The sequence below is a fragment of the Pseudorasbora parva genome, chromosome 19 (assembly GCF_024679245.1).
Source record: "Pseudorasbora parva isolate DD20220531a chromosome 19, ASM2467924v1, whole genome shotgun sequence".
NCBI classification, from domain to species: domain Eukaryota; kingdom Metazoa; phylum Chordata; class Actinopteri; order Cypriniformes; family Gobionidae; genus Pseudorasbora; species Pseudorasbora parva.
The window spans coordinates 40412009-40429883 of NC_090190.1; the positions used below are offsets into that span (position 1 = coordinate 40412009).

Here is a 17875-nt window from a genome sequence, read left to right on the forward strand (position 1 = left end):
AGAAATCTTTTGTTTTTGACATTGTATTTAATTTTACACAATATAGTTTGTATCAATCTGTGTATCTTATGTACAAACCATATTACAATGGATTCAAACATAACACAAGGGTTAAACTTGTGTTTTTGAAATAAATTGATAAGTAAAGTAAAAATACATGTCATTTCTGTATGTCTGTAATCTGATCCAGTAATGAAGTGCCGCTGTAGTTGTTTGTCTCCAGTGCCAGAAGTTTCTGTATGTAGTTTTGAGGCAAGCCGTTCTGTTGAGCCCCTAAACACACAACCTAGACAGAGAATGAGACAAGATAAACAGTCAATATGAATAAGAGACTTATCACGGACACTTTCATGATAAGTTATGAAACCATATTGGTCACAGATGTTAATGATCTAAAAACTTGTGCACACCATGTGTGTGAATAAAAGATAGGACACCTATATTGAAAACATCTGAATCTCCTGTTGTTACACTTTAAATCACTTGTTAATATTTCATCAGAGGGTTGGTTGTTTACTTTTTGCTCTGTAATTAAACCTTATCCTTGGGTTTGGTCAGTCAGGCTAATTTTAATATACCTTTTTATACTGTGGTGAGGGTGGACAGGGTCTGAAATTGTTCATCTTGTACGTCCGGCAGAGAAGCGGCCCATCTTTTGTTTCCACTTTGACTTCTAATGGGCTGTACACGCCTTCATGAACCTGTTCCTGCCTGAAACATGCGAGATGCACAATACATACCAAATGCAGATATTTCAGTTCCTGTGTAAAACATATTTAGCATATACAGTAGCTGCTTTGTACAGTATGTAATATGAATATATAGGTTACTATATCAGTATCTGCCTATATTAGAATGAGTAAGATGATGATCAAAGCATATATCATGGCTTATTTAATCTGTGTAATTATTTTATCATAGAAGTACTAAACAGTTTTTTCTACTATATGCATATAAGGGATAATGTGCAGTAAATCAGCATGAAACACAGATACTTACAAAATAAATAAATGAACATGAGATACTCATTTGATTTTGTTTTTCTTATTATGTGCCATATCCAGTACAATACTGATCATAAACATAAGACTAAAGATTTTAGTTTTGGGAGACATGCAGAGTTGGACAGTAACTAAGTACATATACTTGAGTACTGTACTTAAGTACACTTTTTGAGTATCTGTACTTTACTTTTTTCTGGAAACTTATGACTTTTACTTCACTACATTTGAAAGACAAATATCGTACTTTTTATTCCACTACATTTCTATCAAGGTCCTCGAAGTCGAAAGTCGTTTCTGTAGCAGCTTTGAAAGTCAGTGGATGATTTTTTCTTCTTTAAAAGGTGTTTGGGTTTTTGCAGAAAGCCTTTCAGAAATCACTCTTGTAGAGTCACGTGAAGTTCAATGATTTCACAGCATTTTTTAAACTCTGATTTATAGTTTATAGCAAAATGGAAGAAGACGGATGTCAAAATGCTCATTTTGTCGAGTGTTCACATAAAGTTGATTATGTCTTAGGTGAAGGTAAACAGTTAGGAGAATATCAGATGTGTATCAGTGTATCAGATCCGTGCATTCGACCTTAAAGTGACGGGAGCTTTGTAAAGAGCTTTGTTACTTTTATACAATATTAAGTTACTATATAAGTATTTAAATGAGTTTAAGTTAGTCGTATGCTAGTATGTCAGATGGAGCATCACTGACTGGCTTAAACCATGATGGCATAATGTGCATTTATACAACAATAATAAAATAATGTGTTGATATAAAAAAGGAAATTTACTTTTGATACTTAAGTACTTTTGAAAACAAATACTTCTGTACTTTTACTTAAGTAAAAATCTGTTTTTACAACTTTCACTTGTAACGGCGTAATATTTGACCAGTATTACTTTTACTCAAGTTATGAAGTTGTGTACTTTGTCCACCTCTGGAGACATGACAATCCCAGATGATCTCACCGGTCTAAACTGGGCAGGTTTTGGTCATCTATCCTCCACACGACCCCCCACACCTCGTCTCCTTCACTCTCCTGTATTGTGGCGACTCCACCGTGCCAAGCGCAGTCAGTGCAGTCGCCCCAAAGTCCCAAATTCAGCCTGTAGTCCTGAGATACAGCACATGGCTCATAAGACAATGATAAATACATCACAGTATTGTATGATTATGATTAGCACATTTATATACAGCAATGGGTATAATGTATTTCAAGGTACTTCAAAGAGTACCACAATGTATCATCATACTTTTTTTTAATGTGATTACAACACATTATTAAAGTGTTTAAAGAGGCATTTTGTTTTAAAGGCAAATCGACTTAAAATAAATATATATTAAAATGCATAATTAAGATATAAACTTAATTATGAACATTTAATTAAATAAATAAGTAAATACAACCTCGATTTAAATAAATATCTAACAGTGCAGTGCAGGTAGAAAAAAAATAAGTAGGCTACGTAACGTAATATCTACAATATTTAGAAATATTTTTTCACAGTTGGTCTTTATACAAGAAACTGTTCTCCATAATTGTATCTCAGTAATACTCACTAGTAACCTGGTACCATGGTAAATTTAAAGTACACTGGACCTCTTATCCAATCCAATCATGAATCAAATAATGTGTTTGTTTACCTGTATCCTGCCGATGGAGTGAAACACAGCAGATGGGTTTTTCAGTTGCAGTCTCTCTTTTAGTAAATTACTGCCATAAGCAAAATACATGAAACAACCGCTGGATGACATTTTCACCAACGCAGTGTTTAAATGACTGTGACAGGTAGAAATACAGAAGCGCTGTAAAAAACAAACCCTGAGGGCTTTTATAACCGGATCGTTCTCCTGAGTCGACTCTTTATAATGAATGACTCAGCAACTTTCACAAGGATAAAAACCGTGAGCTGAAAAAAATACAAATAATAATAATTAACAAATAATTTGCATTTTCAACAGCAAAACACAAAAAGGTTTGAATCGGGTCATTGACATGAACCCGATTTGCTCAGCAGGAAAACTGACCACTGCGGCGTCACGACCACAGCTTTCAAAATAAAAGTGCCACTATTGGCGGCTATGGTGTGAAAGCGACGGCAATGTTGGGGTACATAAACGTACCGATTTCATAGACAAGGCTTAAACCGATTCACAATACGTTTGACCTGTTTTAACTAAAAAGCCATTTGCGATTGAAATATCTTAACATGTGTCAGTTCAACTGTTTTGTCCCAAGATGCACACTAGTAATGTTTTTTTTTTCTAAGAAATGTTATTGACATAAAGACAATTTTTGACTTGCATGGTTCATATTCTTTTTTTAATAAGATTAAACTTTAGGCTTTCCAGTCATTTTGGATTAATGGATAAGGATTTTTGCACATCAATAATAAACAAGAAACTGCACTCAAGATTATTTTATGTGTATAGCCAGAAAAGTGGCTTAGCTATAGAAATTATATTAAAATTCCCTTGTATTTCCAGATTCCCCATAACCAGGAAACTTTCAGACAGACTGGCTTTAAATAGCAATTGAAGTAAACACTATATAAACTAAGAAAGCTCATTTAGGTATTGTTTATATACCAGAATTTATATATATATATATATATATATATATATATATGAATGAATATATATATATATATATGAATGAATAAACAAATAAAGGACAATGCTGGCCATTATATTTTAAATAAAAATAAACATTCTTCTGCACAGAACTAGACAAGTTGGATCAGGCAGTTTATTGATCAGAATGTATAAAAATAACCATAAACATCACTGCCTAATATTAGCACAAATAGTTCAGTGCGTAAACAAAAGACTCAAAACAGCTTTCAAAAGAAATGAATTTAATGTACAAAATGCAAACAAGTCAGAATCAAAATATTCTCCAAATAAAGAACAAAAAATGCTGTACAAAGCGCACTAATGTACAGTGGCTTGAGAGATTCATCTCCTCGGCCCGCCGCGGCCACGTCCTCTTCCTCTGCCACGACCCCGTCCTCTTCCCCGACCGCGGCCAGCAACTGCAAGAAAACAATTACACATTTTAATAGACAGTCAATCAATGCCTGAGTTTCAAAATCAGTTTAGAGGATGTTTTCTGTAACTCACCAGCCTCTCTCTTCTTTGACTTGACTTTAGGCTCGATGTCCACCAGAAGTGTGTCCAGAGGAAGACTGTCCGGCAGGATGAAGTAGCGGATGTTGTTGCCGCGGATACTGAGGGACTCCAGCTGAGTGGGCTCTCTGTTTTTAAGGGTCATCTTCACAGCTTTGAGGTGAGTGTTCATACTGACATCCACACCTGTTCATAGAGATTCAAAGAGAAAGAATAAAGACATCGTTCAACTTAAAGGGTTAGTTTACCCAAAAATTACCACATGATTTACTCTCCCTCAAGCCATCCTAGGTGTAAATGACTCTTCTTTAAGCCGAACACAATCGGAGATATAAAAAGAACGCTTCCCAGCTTGGGGTTGATATTTTTTAAGCTCATAAAAGTGCATCCATCCATCATAAAATATCCATACAACTCCAGGGGGTTAATAAAGGTCTTCAGAAACAAAGCGTGGGTGTAAGAAAAATATCCATATTACTTTATAAACAAAAATCATTAGCTTCTGGTAAGTGACTGCACAAGTCAACTTTCTTTAAAAGAGTAACTTGTGGCACAATGTATGGCGAAGGATGAAGGAGTAGCAAAAGCTGGTGTTGAGCAACAAACTCAAGCCCCTCTCTTATATCGAAATCCTCCGGCATTTCTCTTTAAAAATTCAAATGTTAGACTAGGTCATGACTGGTGTTTTGTTCTGCTCCATCCTCTGCGCTTACATCGCTACATCAGGCCAGGCGTTACTCTTTTGCTGTAAAATGATGCATATGACCACCTGTTGGAAGCTAGTTATTTTAGTTTATAACGTTTTAAATGTTCTCTTACACAAACCCATCACTTCTCTTGAGAAGGAATTTATTAACCCCCCAGAGCCGTGTAAATCATTTTTATGATGGATAGATGCACTTTTATGAGCTTCAAAATCTCAACCCCCCATTCACGGCCATTATAAACTTGGGTTAGCTAGAATGTTTTTTTAATATAACTCAGGTAGTATTCTTCTGATAGATGATCATATACACCTAAGATGAGGGGGAGTAAATCACGGTATAGTTTTAATTTTTGGGTGAACTAACTCTTTAAAATAGTTCAGAAAATTAGGGCCCTGTCCCAAATGGCACCCTAAACGCTTGCAGTCTTCCTACGAGTCCGCAGTTTCATGACATAACGCCACTTTGACTCTGTATAAGTGACTTAAGTTGGGCATTTTAACTACCCTGGTCCTACCAGACTCTTGTACATTTAATTTGTACAGAGTCTGGCCACTCTCCATTGATAAGTGTTAACTTCCTTGAGAGCGGGTACTCTGTTGAAGTTGAAACTATTGGATCTGCACATAACCAATCGCTAACGTTTGGTCGTGACGCATGTCTCAAACTAGCGCAGGACATCAACGTCATTATTCTCAGCCACTCTCTCTGTCCGCTGAATATACCGCAATTGCAGTGATTATAGTTAATACATTTATAAATCTGGATGTATTTATTAAAAGGCATAGCTTCGCTTCAGAGGGCCTTGACCCCCTTAAAGTCATACAGATTACTTTTATGACAAATGCACTTTTTGGAGCTTCAAAATCTAAGGTATTCAATCGCTGCCTTTATAATGCTTGGAAGAGCCAGGACATTTTAATACAACTCTGTGTTCGTCTTAAAGAAGAAACATAATACACCTAGGATGGCTTGAGGGTGAGTAAATGATGGGACGTTTTGGGGTGAACTATTCCAAGAATTGCTCTTAAAGACTGAAAAAAACATGCATATTTTGCTACTTTCTAGCATTATTGTGAATCATAATGACCTGTAATGGTGCCATGGACCTGTGTGCCATTCTTCAGCTCAATGGTGACTGTTTCATGACTCAGTTTCATCAAAAACCTATGGGATTACAATCAAAAACAACGAATGAAAAACATATCACAACATCACAGCCCTTAATACAGCAGTACACACATCACATTTAAGGCAAGTCAACCCACAACATACAAACACACACTTCATTGTTTCATTTTTTTGTAGAGATTTTGATTGCTAGAAATCGAAATTGTGCTTAATTTAAACCTCTCCACTCTGACTGTATAATATTTTCCCAATGACATAAAACATGCGTTTTGGACCTGCAGTAACAAGTTATTGAAAGCTACTGGCGTTTAAAAGTGGTTGTTTCGGTTGCTGCGTTGTTAGATTTAAGGCCCAGAATCTATAAACTAGTGTCCCAAATGCATAAATATATGGATAAACACACGAGCTATAAAGTTTAACACACAGCTGCTTTTAAAAAACGGCAGTAAAGGGACAGAGGGAAAGGGACACAAACTCACACTAACAACCCGACATTCATTCATTCCCGCCCGTTGAAGCTAAAGGCTAACCAACAGCTACGTCAAATCTGACTCCATCCGTTGAATTATAGAACACGTCGCTGCAGATATTTCGTGCATATTGATTGTTTTAAACATATAGAGGCTTATTACCTGACGAGTTTCATGCTGGCGGTGGACTTTGAGGGTAAATCCTCCACCAAAGTGAGAAAAAATTATAGCGCAAAACGACAAAAAAGCGTCGGACGCTACTGAAGCAATGAGAGGAATCACTTCCTGTGTGAAACGGAAGCAGAATCATTGACAGCGCAAGGGTTGCCACTACACTCCCCAAATCAATATATATTATCAATATATATATATATATATATATATATATATATATATATATATATATATATATATATATATATATATATATATATATATATATATATATATATATATATATATATATTCACACACACACATAAATATATAAAATATTATTTTTATTTCGATAATACATTGTCTTTAAATCTGTGGCTGGATTATGGACCTCAGAATACCTCTTTTTATTTATTTATGTATTTTATTTTAATTTATTTAGTTTCAATCCAATTTTTGTTTTTTAAAAAGATATGATAATACATTTATACGTCTTTAAATCAGCAACTAGATTATGGACCTCTGAATTACTTACTGATTTATTTATTTTTAATAATTTAGGTATTTTTTCTAATTTATTTGATTTGAATCCAATTTTTATTTATCTATTTGCTTTAATCATTTTTTATTTGTTTATTTATTGATATATTTATAAAATATGATAATATATTTATACATTTTTTAAATCAGAGAGTGGATTATAGGCCTGTTATATACACTGTTCAAAAAAATTAAAGGAACACTTTTTAATCAGAGAATAGCATCAAATCAGTTAAACTCCCGGGATATTGATCTGGTCAGTTAAGTATAGCAGAGGGGCTAGGTAATCAGTTTCAGCTACTTTGGTGTTATTAAAATTAAAATAACAGGTTCACTAAATGGACAACAATGACACAACCTCCAAAACAGGAATGGTTTTACAGGTGGCGGCCACTGACATTTTCTTTCCCAACTCATCTTCTCTGACTGTTTTTCACTTTTGCATTTGGCTAGGCCAGTACTGGTGGCATGAGGCCATACCTAGACCCTTCAGAGGTTGCACAGGCAGTCCTCCAGGATGGCACATCAATACGTGCCATTTCCAGAAGGTTTTCTGTGTCTCAAGAGCATGGAGGAGATTCCAGAAGACAGACAGTTACTCTAGGAGAGCTGGACAGGGCCGTCGAAGGTCCTTGAGCCATCAACTGGACTGTTATCTGCTCCTTTGTGCAAAGACGAACAGGATGAGTACTGCCAGAGCCAGTGGCGTAACTTACTAATGATGGGCCCCAGTGCAGGCTATGGCCCCCCTGGGCTGAACCCTAATCTTGCCTGTAACACTTTAGGTTTAGGTTTCATTTCTATATCAGGATATCGGTTGTTTATTATTAGTGACAAATCAAATATTAATGGCTTATTCTGTGTCACCATTATGTAGGGCCTACATCCCTCAATTGTAAAAAAGACACTCTTTTATAATCACAAAGATTCCAAATGTGAGTTATTTAGGGGGGTTCGGGGGCATGCTCCCCCGAGAAAATTTAGATTTCTAGGATCTACATATGCGCATTTTAAGATGTTCTGAAGACTAATAAAAGTAGATACCAATATTACTAGAGACTCATCAAGATGTTGACATGTTGACATAGGCTACTTTTTGGGGGTAGTTTGTCCGTTCAAACGCAAGACTTGAAAGAGAACTCAATATTTGCGCGCTGTGAGACTGCGCGCTTTCGGATGAGTGCAGTGCACAGAGACAGATGTTCTCATTCGCGTCTTCTGCCACTACACGCGGGTGATGATGGTGAAAATGACTGTCCATATTCAAACTCGCATGCATTGAACAAAGTTTATAAAGAGAGACCGTTTTGCCCACGTTTTTCTTTTATAATCGCTGGTGTTAGTGTATCACTGAGGAGCCAGTGCGTCACGTGAATCCATCAAGAGAAACATAAACAAAGTATTATTTTCAAGTTATACCCTATGGTTACAACCCATAGATGCGTCATCAGATGTGAGATGAACCACATCTTTAGACAAGCACGCAGGTCGTGGTTTCTGTTTGCGTCATCACATTTCGGACGTATTGTTTCGGTGATGAAAGTCTTTCGGCCAAGAATGCACCGAGAATGCACATGGTCCATTTTCGGCCGACTATTTGATGCATTCCTAATTAAAATAATGAATAATAACAATAAATTATATCATGGGCTATTGTTTAAACATAAATATGAAACTAAATACGGTTTCTTTAACCCTCTGGCTGAAGAACGCATGCCGGCGAGTTGTTTTTTCCTCCTCACGAGTCATGACGGGGGATATAACTCGCAATACTCCGTCATTTTTAGTCATACAGATAAACGTGAGACATAATTATAAACTATTAATTGATACTTTTATTTGTGTACACTCACATAACAACAAAACTTCGTGCTTAAGTAAAATAAATAAAAAAGGTACGCTTTTTATCTGCGAAAATCTGAAACTCGGTGAATACATGGCATAAACATGAATCATACGTCTAAAGAAAGCTTGAAATCGCTAGATTTAAATCAAATAATTCACATTTTATAGTGAATTGTGGAGCTCACTGGCATAGAGCGGAATATCTAGCGGAGCGTCACGCAGCTGTGCTCCGCTGACATGCTCTGATGAAAAAGGTGGTCAGTAACCTAAGCGTGACGGTAGAGCGCGACAGCCGTGTGATTTTCAAATCTGAAACCAGTGCTTTTCATTTGAAATGTAAGTGTCACAATATTCTGCGGAGTCACTTTGTCACCAGGGGCCCGTTTGCAATGTGGGCATGGGCCCGTGTACGCTGCGGGCCCCCCTGCCGCACGGGCCCCAGTGCGGCTGCACTGCCTGCACTGTCTGTAGTTACGCCCCTGGCCAGAGCCCTACAAAATGACCTCCAGCTGGCCACTGGTGTGAATGTCTCTGGCCAAACAATCAGAAACAGACTTCAGGAGGGTGTCCTGAGGGCCTGACTTCCACTAGTGGGCCCTGTAACATCGTTCAGCATGACTAGTTCGGTGGTGGGTCAGTGATGGTCTGGGGAGGCATATCCAATGAGGGACGCATAGACCTCTACAGGCTAGACAATGGCACCCTAACAGCCTTTAGGTATTGGGATTAAATCCTTGGACCCATTGTCAGACCCTATGCTGGTGCAGTGGGTCCTGGGTTCCTACTGGTCCAAGGCCTCATGTGGCGAGATTATGCAGGTAGTTCCTGGAGGATGAAGGAATTGATAAAATTGAATGGCCACCACACTCACCTGACCTAAATCCAAAAGAACATTTCTGGGACATTGAGGTTGCACCTCAGACTGTCAAGGAGCTCAGTGATGCCCTGGATCATATCCAGGAGGAAATACCCAAGAACACCATCTGTTGTCTCATTAGAAGCGTGTCTCAACATTGTCAAGCATGCCATACAAACTATTAAGTAGGCCTACCATTTTGAGTTGCTGCAATGACATTTCAGCAAAATGGACAGACCTATAATGCATAACTTTTTCACTTTGATTTTCAGGGTGTCTTTGAAATTAGTCCTCTGTAGTTAATTTTCATTTCCATCAAATGATGTGGCATCCTTTCTCTCCTAACACATTACCTAGTCCATATTAGTACACTCTAAAAAATGCTGGGTTATTTTTTCAACCCAACCACTGGGTTAGTCCATATTTGACCCAGCGTTGGGTTGCCAATATAACCCAAATTGGGTTGTTTTAACCCAGCAGTGTATTTATATCCAGCATGACATTTTTCCCATTGAGATCTGATGTGTTTTTAAAGTGTTCCTAAAATTTTTTTGAGCAGTGCAATATTTTAATGATTTATTTATTTTTATTAATTTATTTATTTATGGATTTTATTCTAATATATTTTAATCCAATTTGTATTTATTTATTGTATTTGTTGTCAAAATAAATAGTTTTTAAGGAACAATTTTTATTTAGCCATAAAAAGCTAAACTTAAAAATAAATAAATAAATAGGTGAAATGAACAAATCTGGCAACCCAGTAACAGGAAGTGAATCCCGGAAGTGAGCGCTCATTGAAACATCACGTCAAAAGTGAGTCGAGGGATAAATTAAAGAAATTAAACGCGTGCGTTTCATCATGAGGGATCCCAGATGACTTTACACGCGATTCATGAGAATGCTGGAGCGAAAGCCGGATCAAATATCATAGTAACACCTGCAGACGCGGTATAATGTGTGTGTTTAGAGTGACGTGTGTTAGTGGCTGTGCATCAGGACTGATTGACAGCTGATTCTTCATCCTTCTCTCGTGTTGATGAGCAGCTTCGGCTCTAGTCTGTCCACTGAAGCTGTGCTGGCTTTGATGCGCTCGTGATGTTCCCCAAAGCCTCGTTCACGAGCCTGATCGTGGGGGTGTTCGTCCTGTATGTGCTGCACACATGCTGGGTCATGTATGGGATCGTTTACACCAAACCCTGCGAAAACCCCAGAGCTGACAGCTGTATATCACCTCACCTGGCCGGGAACCCTCGACTGCAGGTGAGACTGTCACATCTCAGAGCAGGTGAAACCAGGCCTTTATGGGGGGACACATTTCATGCATAAAGGCTGATAATTCTATAAAGTATGAATGCAAATAACATTACATTTGAAAGGCGTTTTTTAATGTTTTAGATGCCACGGGCCCTCAAATATGATCATCATACAAGGGCCCTTAATAAAAAATATAATGGATTTAGTTTCTGTTATAAAGACCCAGTTTATACTGTGAAAAATGTATATTATAAATATGTCTATTATATTATATATATATTATTTGGAAAGTATTTACTTTCCATTAAGTTAATTATTACATACTTTTTCTATTTATTATAGAACCGTACTGTTAGATGTTTTAATCAATTAATTACTTAATTTTGTAAAAATTTTGTATTTGTTTTATATATATATATATATATATATATATATTTGAATTTTTATTTGTTTCTTTTCATCTAAAATGTATTTCTTTATTCGTAATAATTACATTTTATTATTATTTTTCTATTTAAATATTATTATTATTTTTTTATTTAATTGTATATTTTATTCTAAACCTATTTTTATTTTTATATTTCTTTATTTATATTTTATTTTAACCTAATTATTTATTTATTTTAATCATGTTTTATCTATTTATTTATTTTATTCTAATTTGTATTTATTTTTATTACATTTATTACATATTTTTTTATTAGAAGACATATCAACATTAATCAACATTATACAAAACACAAAGACTGCAGATGCAAGTCCGTCTGACAATTTTCTGAATTGTTTCTTTTAAATGAGCATTTTTAATGTTTTAATTTTACTCTATCAATTACATCATTTAAAAAAAAGGCATTTTAAAAACTGACTAATAAACTTAGTTACTGAACCTAAACATAGGAGCCTTATACTGATATAAAAAGAAATCTAATTCAAAAGAAAAATTCAGACTTTTTGCATCTGAATTCTTCATATATTTTAGTTAACAATAGAAATACAGATAATAAGATATGCAATGATCTTTTGGACGTGTGTTTCATCAGCTCAGCGTCTACACTGCATTGAGACCGAATGCTGATGGAGGACACAGTCTGATCCACAGAGAGGAAGAGTTTGATGTCAACACCAGGTTTGAGAGGTAAACGTGATGGGACATGATAACTCATTATATATATAGGGGCTTCATTTGTATGCAATATAGACAATAGTTGCTTACCAGATTTGCTTGTGTTTTTCAGGTTAATTAATGTGTCTTTGCCGAAGAAGACACGAAAGAATGGGACGCTGTACGCCATGGTGTTCCTGCATCAGGCTGGAGTCACGCCATGGCAGGATCCGCACCAAGTGCATTTAGTAACGCAACTGACCACATACATGCTGCCCAAAGCTCCGGAGATCAGCCTGATCACGGGCCAGGACGACCCACAGGTGAGCTTGTGCCCATTTCCTTCACCTGAACAAAGAGTTGTGTGTTAGAGTTTAGATTCCCTGCCTGAACCGACCCGAACCTGACCCGAGATTTTGTGGGACTATCCTCGGGCCGGGTCGGGCCAGGCCCTTGTTCAAGCGTTTGTGTTTTTTTAATCATTACTTTTTTAGTCAAATTGGGTGGTCAGAAAGCTGTACCATAATCAGAAATAATATATATTTTTAGCAGAGTAAGAACTAATACTACAACTAAGATACAAATGTGTAGGCTACAAAGTTGCACAAGTCAGGATTAGTGTAAAAATGCGCGTTAAACTCACAGCTCGTAGGGTTATAAATATATCTGATTGCTATCCAGAAACCGGATCAGCAAAAGCAGAGCAGCGACTCTGAGCTGGACCGGCCCGTGTCTCACTGGCGTTCCCGTCTGACCGTGAACGTGGTGTCCGAGAACTTCCTGTTTGACCGAGAGGCCCTTCCTGGAGACGTGCATCGCTACATGAGAGTGTGAGTCCGCCAGCTCCTTCGTATTATACACATCCAGCGGCCCTTTAAAGATTAAACAATACGTCATGAGACGGTGCTGGAATATGTGGATAAAGTAGGATATACAGTCAACTCCAGAGTCCTTGGGAAATATGAGCAAAGGCAGCTGTGAAAATACATCTGCATTGTTTTACCTTTTGATTAAAATAATGTCATGAGACCGTTGCGGAGTATGTGGAAAAAGTTGGAAATGCAGAAAGTTAGTAAATATGATCAAAGATGGCTGTAAAAATAAATCTGCATGGTTTATCCTTTTGATTTTACATTTAAAAATGCAAAAAATTATAACCTTTTATTGAAGTAAAAGAATTGAAATGCATAAAAAGAACAATCTCAAATGCATTTTGGCCACAATTATTGGCACTCCTAGTAAAATGTCTCTGAAGAATATTCCCATTCATTACGTTTATTTAGCACATCAGGGTGACTAGAAACATGAAGTTGTCCAGCTATGACTTCCTGTTCTACAAGAGTATAAATATGAGGAAACACAAAGGCCAAATTCCCTTAATCATCATAACAAAAGGAGTAAAACCACAGAATATAGTTCTGATTTGCAGCAAAAGATTGTTGAGCTTCACAAAAAAGAACCTGTCTGTAAGAAAAAAGCTTAAGCATTGCAAATCCCCATTTCCACCATCAATAATTAAGACGTTTAATCATCTAAAGATGTTCTGAATCTGTCTGGAAGAGGATGTGTGTGTCTATCCTAACGTGTGTGTATATCGTTCTAATGCACAAGAGGAGAAGAGTTTGAGTGGACAAAGACTATCTAAGATCACAGATGGAGAATCACAGAGAGTAGTTGAGTCTTGGGGTCAGAAAGCCTAAAAAAAATTATCGATCAACCCCTACATCACCACATGTTGTTTGGGAGGGATTCAAGAAAAATCCTCCTTACTCATCCAGAAACAACTCCAGCATATTCAGTTCAGACGGGACCTGGTTCTGTGGTCAGAAAACTATAAAAAGATTTTTCCAACAGCAAACCCTCCAAATGGTGCAAACAGGGATAAAAGTACCATGGCCATGATTAAATACACCTCTGGATCTTTAATGCCCTATCATACACCCGGTGCAATGTGACACCAGGTGTTTTTTTGCTAGTTTCAGCTCGACACAGTTCTCATTTTCACATCCAGCTCCACAGTGTTTAAATCTCAAATGCACTGGCGCATCTGTTCCCCCATGGGCGTCTGGTCTAAACCAGGAGTGTTTAGGAGCATTGCTGGAGCGGTGCTATTGTGAGGAACTGAAAACCACTGACCATTGACCAACACAAACCTGCTCTGAAGTATTTTTGTGTTATTTAAAGGGTGTTAGTAATATGCGCCTATAGACAGGTGCACAACACACATACACTCTGCTTATTACACACACAGGAACGTGTGCAGCTGCAAACACACATTTTTAATATTAAAAATATAATGATTTCTCTGTGGAGAAGCATTCAGTCTTTCCGCTTGCATGTAAATAGTGAGTCTGCCGTGGTGTGAGCGCAACTGGCTTTTAAAGGGAATAGGAGATCAGACTCTTATTGGTGGTTTATTGCACATTACGCCCAAAACACACACATAGCTCATGGACAGAATAGAGACTATCCTTTTGGACCATGTGACAGCAGCTTTTCCCATTGTTTAACTAGCAAACTAAGTGCGACTGAGCAATGCGCTTCAGACCAGTGCACTCAGATCTTTAAAATAGGGCCCATAATATTGTGGAACTATTTTTTTGCTTGAGGTCCTGAACAGTCCTGGTCCTGGTCTTGTTCATAGTATCACAAAAATGTGTGACTGAGCACAAAGTGAACCTTCTGCCATGGCCGTCCCAGTCCCTGACCTGAAGCCTACAGAAGATGAGTGATGAGCTGAAGAGAAGGGCTGGGAATCTGACGGATCTGGAGGAATGATCTCCAAACTCATCAGGCATTACAGGAGAGGATTTAGAGCTGATCTTGGGGAAAAGGATGTTGCAATGGTGCCTCTAATTGTGGTCAACGTGAACTGGAGAATTACATTTATTTCATAATGTGATTTTCCTCACACTTTCAATTGGTTTTATTCAACGAAAGGTTATAATTTTGTGAATTGTTTAAATGAAAGATCAAAAGGATTAACAATGCTGATTTATTTTCACAGCCATCTTTGATTATATTTACCAAGGATTCTGGAGTTGACTGTAATATATATATTTATATAGAGAACAGAGCGATAATAATACAGTTTTTCCCATGATATAAACAATTACACCGCTGTTTATATCACATCTTATTCTATATCTCGTTCGCCTCTAATCACCTTTTCGTCCTGCAGATATCAGAGTGGCAAGAAGATGATTTACCTGCCGCTGCTGTTTGTAGACGAGCTCAGCAACAGAGTGAAGGATTTGATGGTACTGCGTCTTTAATTCTCTTCATTCCAGCTGTTTTCTAGCAGCTGCTGTTGTGATCATATGTTTATCTTGTATCGTGATTCGTGTCCTACAGGAGATCAACAGCAGCTCAGCTGAACTGCCTCTGACCATCTCGTACGACTCCATCGCTCTGGGGAAACTGCGCTTCTGGATCCACATGCAGGACGCCGTTTATTCACTGCAGCAGTTTGGTAAGACTCATGGGTAATTAAAGCAATAAGCCACGCAAGACTGTGTGCAAAAGAGTTTATTAAGGTTACATGGGTTGGGTTTAATGTGTATTTATACCATGGTCTGTTTTAATACTCGATTCTGATTGGTTGGAAGGTGTGCAGTAAAACCGTTTAATGCACAGGTAGTTCCAGTCAGTTTGATTACAGTTCGAAATTAATCCGCCACTATAAACACTGGCAACCATAGTAACACAGTTACGCTTGAGAAACAGAGTGACAGTGGCAGACTGCAGTATCAGCCACGGATATGTCTATACGGATAACGTTACATATCTAAGGCAATATTAAGTGACATGAGACATGATGTGACACACAGAAGCCAATGGCACGTCACTATGTGCAGGTATGTATACGTATACCTATCTATGACTATGGGCGTATTGGCACATATGGCACATGCAGTCTTCATTGTCATGTCACTGACATTATCGCGATTCGCGACAAACACTGACACGGACATGACACCTGCATGACACCGAGTTGCTGAACATGTCGCCTTGTGCCGTGCTTTTTTTACATTCTATGATGGACGTGACACTTAGCCTACACTGACAGACTCGAGCACCTATATTGTTATTTAATTTAATGCATTAAATGTAATGTGTCTTTATAGGTTGATGCGGGGTTTATTTCACACTAAGCTATAATGATGATTAGTTCAAATAAAGATTGCCTTGTCACTGCAGTGTTGCCTGTCATTCATAAATAATTTTAATAAATCCATTAAATAATCATTTAGTTATGTTCGATATGCTTAAGCAACGTGGAGATCTTCAGACTGACATGAAGAGATCGCGAACGCATCTCTCTCTCTCTCTCTCTCTCTCTCTCTGATCTTTCTCTTTCTTTTAATAATGAATTTAAATAAATGTGGTCATTTGTTCATATAAAAACATTTCGATGGCTCTACTTTATTTAAAGCGACGGTGTGCTAGAACTAACGAGACGTAAGAAAACAGCCGTCATTTGAACCCGTCTCGTAAAAAACATCAGTTACAGCTTTAACTTGTTTTTAACTTGGCAAATAACCATGGTATAAGCGGGATAATCCGTGGCTAGCCATGCATTAAAGGATTTTAATGCACGGCGTAGAGGCGAAGAACCGCCCGACGCGAAGCGGGTTGCCTCTAGGTCCGCTTCGCGTCGGGCGGTTCTTCGCCTCTACGCCGTGCATTAAAATCCTTTAATGCATGGCTAGCCGTGGATTATCCCTTACGTATACACCGATCAGGCATTACATATTCCAAAATGTTCACTTGCTGCCTAATATATCCCACCCACTAACAGGAGCCGTGATGAAGAGATCATTAGTGTTATTCACTTCACCTGTGAGTGGTCATAATTTTATGCCTGATCTGTGTTTGATATGCATATATGTATTTTTAAACGAAATGTACAGAAACATAAAAGTATGTTTGAAAAAAAAGATAAAAGTTGCATAACCTTAACTGGTGTTTTCCTTTATAAAATGTCTGAAACGGCTATATCAAATGTAATGAATCAAATGTATTATTCAACAAGACTGATAAACACTTAAATATTGGCATTAATATTAAAAATGAAACTCACAGGAATATATTTCTTTGTACTTTAGGCTTCACTGAAAAGGATGCGGATGAAATCAAGGGAATATTTGTGGACACTAACCTGTATTTCCTCGCGCTCACCTTCTTTGTGGCCGCCTTTCACGTGAGTTTGTGTGTTTTAGAGCGAGATTCGTTGTATTGTCTTTATCATTTGCATACTGCTGAGTCTGAGCGGGTTTATATTTCACTGCATTCAAACATTGCTGTGTGTTTGTCCAGCTTTTGTTTGACTTTCTGGCATTCAAAAATGACATCAGTTTCTGGAAGCACAAGAAGAGCATGGTCGGGATGTCAAGCAAAGCAGGTCTGTGAACTTTAACCCTCCTTCCACAGCACGAGACACAGGCTAAATGTTTTTGAAGAAGGAAACGCTTTTTGTGTTGTTGAAAATTTGCTCAAATTAAATACAATAAAATGTTAAAAATATATTTAAATTCATAAATACTTTAATTTAATAATACTAAGTACAGTATGCTTTAATAATAATTGTTCTGATATCTTGTAAAATTTAAGTGGTAAATTATCCTGAAGTATGTATGAAATTATTTGATATAATGTTTATAATTATTTTATAATATTTTATAGAATAT

General features: G+C 37.3%; 3 protein-coding genes across 3 annotated transcripts in view; 1 reads left to right on the top strand and 2 right to left on the bottom strand.

Annotated features, from left to right (window-relative positions):
* Nucleotides 1-7: 7 nt before the first annotated feature.
* Nucleotides 8-3031, bottom strand: ggcta (gamma-glutamylcyclotransferase a). The gene is made up of 4 exons (XM_067425709.1): nt 2640-3031; nt 1964-2109; nt 579-711; nt 8-286 (listed from the first exon to the last, which is right to left on the bottom strand). The coding sequence occupies exons 1-4, from the start codon at nt 2748-2750 to the stop codon at nt 161-163; spliced, it is 516 nt and encodes a 171-aa protein (XP_067281810.1). The 5' UTR covers nt 2751-3031; the 3' UTR covers nt 8-160.
* Nucleotides 3032-3726: 695 nt separating this feature from the next.
* On the bottom strand, nt 3727-6746 carry snrpd1 (small nuclear ribonucleoprotein D1 polypeptide). Its single transcript, XM_067425672.1, has 4 exons — nt 6592-6746; nt 5919-5995; nt 4119-4310; nt 3727-4030 (listed from the first exon to the last, which is right to left on the bottom strand). The coding sequence occupies exons 1-4, from the start codon at nt 6603-6605 to the stop codon at nt 3954-3956; spliced, it is 360 nt and encodes a 119-aa protein (XP_067281773.1). The 5' UTR covers nt 6606-6746; the 3' UTR covers nt 3727-3953.
* Nucleotides 6747-10599: 3853 nt separating this feature from the next.
* Nucleotides 10600-17875, top strand: part of clptm1l (CLPTM1 like) — an 11187-nt gene continuing 3911 nt past the window's right edge. Inside the window, exons 1-9 of the mRNA XM_067424965.1 lie at nt 10600-10784; nt 10874-11089; nt 12124-12218; nt 12319-12508; nt 12867-13015; nt 15367-15445; nt 15540-15657; nt 17294-17388; nt 17505-17589. Coding sequence (XP_067281066.1) covers nt 10925-11089; nt 12124-12218; nt 12319-12508; nt 12867-13015; nt 15367-15445; nt 15540-15657; nt 17294-17388; nt 17505-17589 — 976 coding nt within the window. The 5' untranslated portion in view covers nt 10600-10784; nt 10874-10924. The remainder of the gene's footprint in view (nt 10785-10873; nt 11090-12123; nt 12219-12318; nt 12509-12866; nt 13016-15366; nt 15446-15539; nt 15658-17293; nt 17389-17504; nt 17590-17875) is intronic.

Coding starts and splice junctions, on each gene's coding strand:
- ggcta (XM_067425709.1), bottom strand. CDS start 2,750: ATGTCATCCAGCGGTTGTTTCATGTATTTTGCTTATGGCAGTAATTTA. Junction 712..1,963: donor AACCTGCCCAGTTTAGACCG/GTGAGATCATCT, acceptor CGCATGTTTCAG/GCAGGAACAGGTTCATGAAG. Junction 287..578: donor CCTCACCACAGTATAAAAAG/GTATATTAAAAT, acceptor TTCTCTGTCTAG/GTTGTGTGTTTAGGGGCTCA.
- snrpd1 (XM_067425672.1), bottom strand. Junction 4,311..5,918: donor GGTCCATGGCACCATTACAG/GTCATTATGATT, acceptor CTCTATGAACAG/GTGTGGATGTCAGTATGAAC. Junction 4,031..4,118: donor GTCAAAGAAGAGAGAGGCTG/GTGAGTTACAGA, acceptor GTTTTCTTGCAG/TTGCTGGCCGCGGTCGGGGA.